The 8,615-nt window shown below is 45.2% G+C and overlaps 1 protein-coding gene across 1 annotated transcript; it reads left to right on the top strand.

Moving 5' to 3' along the window:
- The first annotated feature begins 752 nt into the window (after nucleotides 1–752).
- On the top strand, nucleotides 753–7,325 carry LOC121564225 (serine/threonine-protein phosphatase 6 regulatory ankyrin repeat subunit A-like). Its single transcript, XM_045216139.1, has 4 exons — nucleotides 753–864; nucleotides 1,501–1,571; nucleotides 1,699–1,899; nucleotides 6,849–7,325. Exons 1-4 carry the CDS (start codon nucleotides 753–755, stop codon nucleotides 7,077–7,079), a joined length of 615 nt encoding a protein of 204 aa, XP_045072074.1. The 3' UTR covers nucleotides 7,080–7,325.
- The last annotated feature ends 1,290 nt before the right edge of the window (nucleotides 7,326–8,615 follow it).

The raw sequence follows: 8,615 nt of genomic DNA, 5'->3' as shown, positions 1-8,615 counted from the left end.
GATGTAGCCTAGTTGCAGGATGTAGCCTAGTTGCAGGATGTAGCCTAGTTGCAGTACGTAGCCTAGTTGCAGTACGTAGCCTAGTTGCAGTACGTAGCCTAGTTGCTGTACGTAGCCTAGTTGCAGTACGTAGCCTAGTTGCAGTACGTAGCCTAGTTGCAGTACGTAGCCTAGTTGCAGTACGTAGCCTAGTTGCAGTATGTAGCCTAGTTGCAGGATGTAGTCTAGTTGCAGTATGTAGCCTAGTTGCAGTACGTAGCCTAGTTGCAGTACGTAGCCTTATTGCAGGATGTAGCCTAGTTGCAGGATATAGCCTAGTTGCAGTATGTAGCCTAGTTGCAGGATGTAGTCTAGTTGCAGTATGTAGCCTAGTTGCAGGATGTAGCTTAGTTGCAGTATGTAGCCTAGTTGCAGTACGTAGCCTTATTGCAGTACGTAGCCTAGTTGCAGGATGTAGCCTAGTTGCAGTATGTAGCCTAGTTGCAGTATGTAGCCTAGTTGCGGTACGTAGCCTAGTTGCAGTACGTAGCCTAGTTGCAGTACGTAGCCTAGTTGCAGTACGTAGCCTAGTTGCAGTACGTAGCCTAGTTGCAGTACGTAGCCTAGTTGCAGTACGTAGCCTTGTTGCAGTACGTAGCCTAGTTGCAGTATAGGCTAGTTAGAGCCATAAATATTCAGCTGAATTATCCAAGCCATAAGAATGTATTGCTAAACTAGTACGAATGTATTCCTGTATACTAGCTGAATATGAAATGGCTATAACACTTCTTTGCTCTTCCCTACAGGACAATGAGAAGCGGACACTGTTGCATGCAGCTGCCTATCTAGGAGATGCAGAAATTCTAGAGCTTCTCATACTATCAGGTAAGGTTATCATTGATGAGATGGATTACGCTACGACTCATGTCCGTCGGACTTTGACTTCTGTTTTGATGCTGGTTGTGTTTGAATGTGAATGTTTCCCTCATACTTATCCCCATTCAGATCTTATGTGCAGCTGATGTGTTTAAGAGGTCATTTTAATGAAGGCCGTTGACAGCTGAAACGTCCCTATTTTAACTTGATAAGTGAAGCATCCAGATTTTAACTGTGAGCGACAGTCAAACCTTTTCCTTCCGAATGCCCTCATGATTTTGTGTTGCACCTCGTCTCACGTTGGCTGGGCTCCTCCTACTCCTCTCCACTCAGTGACATTTTCTTTAGAGTGATGCTGTGTAATGAAAGTCCCCGTCCCGGAATAGCGCTCTACAAGAGGCTTTCTGCGCGTTCCAAATGGCACCCTATTCCCTATATAGTGCACTACTTTTGACCTGGGCCCTGGTCAGAAGTAGTGAGCTATAAAGGTAATAGGGTGTTGTTTTGGACACATCCTTTCTGTGCTCCAGCAATTTAAAGGATGTTGCCTCATCAACCCCAGTGGCCTAACTAACCCTATAGTCTCTGTCCCCTGTCGGTCTGTCCCCTGTCGGTCTGTCACCTGTTTTTCTGTCTGTGTCCCAGGAGCCAGAGTAAATGCCAAAGACAACAAGTGGCTCACTCCTCTGCACCGGGCCGTGGCTTCCTGCAGTGAGGTACGTGTACTGATACTGTCAGCCCTCACACACACTTCTGTGCATATGTGTTTGACTGTTAAGTGTGTTGTGATTTTTAAATGCACTTTAAACAAAGTTGAACATGATTTGAACTGTGTTCCTGTAGGAGGCTGTCCAGGTGTTATTGAAACACTCTACTGACGTGAACGCCAGGGACAAGAACTGGCAAACGCCGCTCCACATCGCTGCGGCCAATAAGGCAGTCCGCTGTGCCGAGGCCCTGGTCCCTCTCCTCAGCAACGTGAACGTGTCAGACCGGGCCGGGCTCACGGCGCTGCACCATGCAGCCTTCAGTGGACACCAGGAGGTTAGCAATTAGCATGGACATGATTACACACTGTAGTCTACACTTTATACCTGTCCTATCCCCACGTTGAGCTTACTGTGCATCCGATTACTTACAATGGTTGTATGTAGGGCTGTGACGGTAATTGGATAACCGTGACATTGACGGTTTTGGATGAAGAACGCCATGAAAATAAAATAACCGTCAAAACCAAGTATGATTTTCTCTCCATAAAATGTTTTATCACCTTTTATTTTAATGTAGATATACTTTATCCATAGCGGGAGTGTTAACTCTTGATTATATGGTATTGTTTTGCTGACTTAATTGGAGGAGATATAGACAGTTTAATAGATGGACTATCTTTTGATGCACCGCAATCACCAAATCTGCTCTATGCGCGAATAGGAGAGAATCTTTGAAGGTCTATTCAGGTTAATTGAAGAGGGGGGGTGAGGTGAAAAGTGGGGACCGGGGGTAACTATAGTACCTCTAGATCTATAGCCTACAGGCTGGGGGTGAGTGGGTAGCCTCTGACCTTCACCTCTGATCTTTTTCATTGTTACAGTAGATCAGAGGAGTGAGGTGAAAAAGATGGCTCTCATTGCAAAAAAAAAACCATAACAACCTGTTTGGGCACATTTCAGTTTCACACCTAACGACGATGGAGAACCAGATGACTTGGACCAGCCTGTTTGCAGAATAAGCGCAAAACCCATAGGCTACCTACTAAGAATTCCAGCACCACAAACGGGACACCGATAAGTGGCGAGCACTGCCAGACACTGGAACTCGTTATTTAGTCATAGGAATGGTGCCTTTACGAACGGTGGAGAAACCCGCCTTCAAATAAATGCTCTGGAAATTTGACAGACTATACGAGTTACCGGGGAGAAAGTATTTGTCTCAAACAGCGGTCCCTACCTTGTTCAACAAGGTGAAGGGGGAGGTTCAGACAGAGCTAAAGGATGTAGATTTGTTTATTTTTGCACTGAATACGGACATGTGGTCAAGTGTAAATGTGACTCCTTACATGAACCTAACAGTGCACTATCTGACGAAAGACTGGACACTGAAATCCAACTGTTTGGAAACAACCTACATTCCGGAATACCACACAGCCGACAAACTCTCCGAAGCCCTGCGTTCGGAATTCCTTGACTGGGCCCTTGACGAAAATCTAATGTCCTGTATCGCCACAGACAACGGGGCCAACATTGTGGCTGAAGTGAGGCAACTGAACTGGCCTTGGCTAAATTGCTTTGGCCACAATCTCCATCTCGCTGTCACCATCAATGTGAAGCTAGAGCACAGGCCGTGTTCTAGGCCTATGTAGAACTCTGGTGGGCACTTTTTAGCAGAGCTGGCGATTTAACAGAGGGACCTAGTAAGGCCCAGACCGAGCTGAACCTCCCAATTCACAACCTCATTCTTTTGAGAAATTAAGTTTTAATAACTAAGCTGTAATAACCATTTTTATAGGCTATTCAATGTTAAAAGAATAAGCTATGCAAAATTATTGTTCATGAATCATTGTAATTCAGATGCCCGAGCAAATAAACAAACAAAATAGGCTAGTTTCCTTGAATCACTTAATGTTGCATTACCATAGGCCCATTGTTTTATTTAGCCAATCATACTCTAATTAAACCACTGATTATAATGAGTTAATAATGAGAATATAGAACATATTCTGGGAATCCTACATGTTACGTGTGTATACTATACCAGAAAGCATGATCATTAGCTTCTTCTGGATTGTTTTAAATCGCGTAGCCTGTCGGAAGGCAGCGGGTGCGGCGAATAGGCTTCCAAATAGATGACTGTTGAGTTGTGAATGTCAGTGAAAGAGAGGCTCAACCAGGCATATCGCAATTTTTCTAAATACAATGGAGGGAAAACAGTTTGGAAAGCAATTGGCTTATTGCTTCAAAGAGAAGAAGATGAAAATACTAATGTCTTTTTAATGATCAAAATCCTCAACTTAATTGAGGGAACAGTATTATTGGCATCGGCTATATCCCCGGTGAGTGTGCATATTCACTGTCTTTATCACTGGGTCAGTGCCACTTGAAAGTCGTGTTGAAAAAGATTCTGCTAATCTCTCTAGTCATATAAAGTGTAGTAGAATTGAGTGATTTTAAAATAATAAAAGGCCACATTTTTCCAGTGAAAAGAAACCTACTCCACCACGCGCTGCATTGAACAGCCTGTGATTGAGTTATATTATTAGCCTAAATTATGACTATCCAATTTACTAATCACATTAGGAATAGTCAGCTATTTTACATAAGTTCCGAGCTGGTCATGGGTGCACTTCAGCCACGCTCAAGGTCCTAAACGATATTATAACCGCGATTGATAATAGACAGTACTGTGCAGCCGTCTTCATCGACCTGGCCAAGGCTTTCGACTCTGTCAACCACCGCATTCTTATTGGCAGACTAAATAGCCTTGGTTTCTCAAATGACTGCCTCGCCTGGTTCACCAACTACTTCTCAGATAGAGTTCAGTGTGTCAAATCGGAGGGCCTGTTGTCTGGACCTATGGCAGTCTCTATGGGGGTGCCACAGGGTTCAATTCTTGGGCCGACACTTTTCTCCGTGTATATCAATGATGTCGCTCTTGCTGCTGGTGACTCTCAGATCCACCTCTACGCAGACGACACCATTTTGTATACATCTGGCCCTTCATTGGACACTGTGTTAACAAACCTCCAAACGAGCTTCAATGCCATACAACACTCCTTCAGTAGCCTCCAACTGCTCTTAAACACTAGTAAAACTAAATGTATGCTTTTCAATCGAACGCTGCTGGCACCCGCCCACCCGACTAGAATCACCACTCTCGACGGGTCTGACCTAGAGTATGTGGACAACTACAAATACCTAGGTGTCTGGTTAGACTGTAAACTCTCCTTCCAGACTCACATAAAGAATCTCCAATCCAAAGTTAAATCTAGAATCGGCTTCCTATTTCGCAACAAAGCCTCCTTCACTCATGCTGCCAAACATGCCCTCGTAAAACTGACTATCCTACCGATCCTTGACTTCGCGATGTCATTTACAAAATAGCCTCCAACACTCTACTCAGCAAACTGGATGTAGTCTATCACAGTGCCATCCGTTTTGTCTCCAAAGCCCCATACACTACCCACCACTGTGACCTGTACGCTCTTGTTGGCTGGTCCTCACTACATGTTCGTCAGTCAAACCCACTGGCTCCAGGCCATCTATATATCACTGCTAGGCAAATCCCCGCCTTATCTTAGCTCATTGGTCACCATAGCAGCACCCACCCGTAGTCTGCGCTCCAGCAGGTATATCTCACTGGTCATTCCCAAAGCCAACACCTCCTTTGGCCGCCATTCCTTCCAGTTCTCTGCTGCCAATGACTGGAACGAATTGCAAAAATCTCTGAAGCTGGAGACTCTTATCTCCCTCACTAACTTTAAGCATCAGTTGTCAGAGCACCTTACCGATCACTGCACCTGTACACAGCCCATCTGAAATTAGCCCACCCAACTACCTCATCCCTATATTGTTATTTATTTTGCTCTTTTGCACCCCGGTATCTCTATTTGCACATAATCTCTTGCACATCTAGCATTCCAGTGTTAATACTATTGTAATTATTTTGCACTATAGCCTATTTATTGCCTTACCTCCATAACTTGCTACATTTGCACACACTGTATATATATTTTCTGTTGTATTTTTGACTTTATGTTTTTTTACCCCATATGTAACTCTGTGTTGTTTTTATCGCACTGCTTTGCTTTATCTTGGCCAGGTCGCAGTTGTAAATGAGAACTTGTTCTCAACTGGCTTACCTGGTTAAATAAAGGTGAAAAATAAATAAATAAAAAATAAGTTTGCAAATGTGATGATGCATGGAATGCTTGATATTTTTTCATGGAGAAAATGAGCTTCCCCAAACTTGAGAGCAAGACTGGCCTAAACGCGCTAATGTTTTCCTTTGCTAATGTCCGTCCCGCCCCCCTGTCAGCTGTCAGTTTGGTCGATGACCACGTACATAAGACACGCCAATCACCGACACCTGAAGTTCCATGACCATCACAGCCCTAGTTGTATGCTTGAGTTTGTTCAGAGGAGGCTTTGAATAAAATCCGATCTGAGTGTGAAATGCCTTACTGAGGGTAAATGGAAGCTCCTCTTGTGCCCAGCTCAGCCTTATACAGTTTAAGGTACTTTACCGTATCCATTTCAGTAAGGCCAGATTGTCCAAATTCTACCCAAATATTGATGGTACATGTGACAGGTGTAAAAGCTCCTTGGCGGACTTGACCCACATGTTCTGGTCCTGTCCCCGTCTGGCAGATTAGTTGTCCACTATTTAAAACCCTTTCTGAAGCATTTGATATAAAGTTGCAGCCTAGTGCAGAAATTGCTATTTTTGGAGTACCAAACAACAATCCTTCTCTGACCAATAGTAGAGTGTTTGTTTCTAAATCTAACGCTTGACAGGGACCTTCGATGTTGATGCTGGGCGGGAGAAAAATGGGCACCCGATTTGAGAGACACTGGTCTACTTTAGGGGTCTAGGACTATTTCTGTTCAGGCATACCACTGGTCTACTATAGGACATTGATTATATTAAGAGTGTATTTCTGTTCAGGCGTACCACTGGTCTACTATAGGACATTGATTATATTAGGAGTGTATATCTGTTCAGGCATACCACTGGTCTACTATAGGACATTGATTATATTAGGAGTGTATTTCTGTTCAGGCGTACCACTGGTCTACTATAGGACATTGATTATATTAGGAGTGTATATCTGTTCAGGCATACCACTGGTCTACTATAGGACATTGATTATATTAGGAGTGTATATCTGTTCAGGCATACCACTGGTCTACTATAGGACATTGATTATATTAGGAGTGTATATCTGTTCAGGCATACCACTGGACTTTGCTTCAGACTGTGTGTTTGTTTCCATTCAGGCGTACCACGGCCACCACCATGCTATGGAGGTCCTGGTTCAGTCTCTGCTGGATCTAGACGTGAGGAACAGCCAGGGGCGCACCCCTCTGGACCTGGCTGCCTTTAAAGGCCATGTGGTGTGTGTTGACGTCCTCATCAACCAGGGAGCCTCCATCCTGGTTAAAGACTTCACCCTGAAGAGGACCCCCATCCACGCTGCAGGTACGCATAGGATATCACGTAAGACCTAGAGATTCTGTCATTCAAAAGTTTTCCTTACCAAGATGGACATTTGTTTGGTCATGTTGCTAGGATGCCAATGTCCACTCTAGGGATATTATATAGCATAGTGTGAAAATGCCCACTACACACTGATCTAAGGTCATTTTTTGTCATTATTGCTGAGGATCTGGGGAGGGTAAGCTGATCCTAGATCAGTGCACAGGGGGACTTCTATCCAGAGCCAGGTACACAGCTAGCAGGTGACAGGCTTCGAGGGCCTCAGCCCCAAAATTTTTATTATCTGCTGTGTTAACATCATGAGGATGTCATCTACCAATACCACTGTTCTAGAAATCTGTCTGTTCATGTGAAGGTAATAGTCGTCCAGCAATCAGCTCATATCCTCTCTGTTTAGCCTCCTCTAGCTACCAACGGTCAATCATCTCACATTCTTATATCCTCTCTGTTTATCCTCCTCTAGCTACCAACGGTCAATCATCTCATTTTTACATTTACATTTTAGTCATTTAGCAGACGCTCTTATCCAGAGCGACTTACAGGAGCAATTAGGGTTAAGTGCCTTGCTCAAGGGCACATTTACGTCATTTAGCAGAGGCTCTTATCAAGAGCGACTCACAAATTGGTGCATTCACCTTATAGCCAGTGGGATAACCACTTTACAATTTTGGGGGGGGGGTAGAAGGATTACTTTATCCTATCCCAGGTATTCCTTAAAGAGGTGGGGTTTCAAATGTCTCCGGAAGGTGGTGAGTGACTCCGCTGTCCTGGCGTCGTGAGGGAGCTTGTTCCACCATTGGGGTGCCAGAGCAGCGAACAGTTTTGACTGGGCTGAGCGGGAACTATGCTTCCGCAGAGGAAGGGGAGCCAGGAGGCCAGAGGTGGATGAACACAATGCCCTCGTTTGGGTGTAGGGACTGATCAGAGCCCGAAGGTACAGAGGTGCCGTTCCCCTCACTGCTCCATAGGCAAGCACCATGGTCTTGTAACGGATGCGAGCTTCAACTGGAAGCCAGTGGAGTGTGCGGAGGAGGGGGGTGACGTGAGAGAACTTGGGAAGGTTGAACACCAGACGGGCTGCGGCATTCTGGATGAGTTGTAGGGGTTTAATGGCACAGGCAGGGGAGGCCAGCCAACAGCGAGTTGCAGTAGTCCAGACGGGAGATGACAAGTGCCTGGATTAGGACCTGTGCCGCTTCCTGTGTAAGGCAGGGTCGTACTCTCCGAATGTTGTAGAGCATGAACCTGCAGGAGCGGGTCACCGCCTTGATGTTAGCGGAGAACGACAGGGTGTTGTCCAGGGTCACGCCAAGGCTCTTCGCACTCTGGGAGGAGGACACAACGGAGTTGTCAACCGTGATGGCGAGATCATGGAACGGGCAGTCCTTCCCCGGGAGGAAGAGCAGCTCCGTCTTGCCAGGGTTCAGCTTGAGGTGGTGATCCGTCATCCATACTGATATGTCTGCCAACCCTAATTGCTCCTGTAAGTCGCTCTGGATAAGAGCGTCTGCTAAATGACTAAAATGTAAATGTAAATGTCATCCACA

The sequence above is a fragment of the Coregonus clupeaformis genome, unplaced genomic scaffold (assembly GCF_020615455.1).
Source record: "Coregonus clupeaformis isolate EN_2021a unplaced genomic scaffold, ASM2061545v1 scaf0619, whole genome shotgun sequence".
In the NCBI taxonomy this organism is placed as follows: Eukaryota; Metazoa; Chordata; class Actinopteri; order Salmoniformes; family Salmonidae; genus Coregonus; species Coregonus clupeaformis.
The sequence above is the reverse complement of the archived record's forward strand: the minus strand, read 5'-3'. Positions and strand labels throughout refer to the sequence as shown.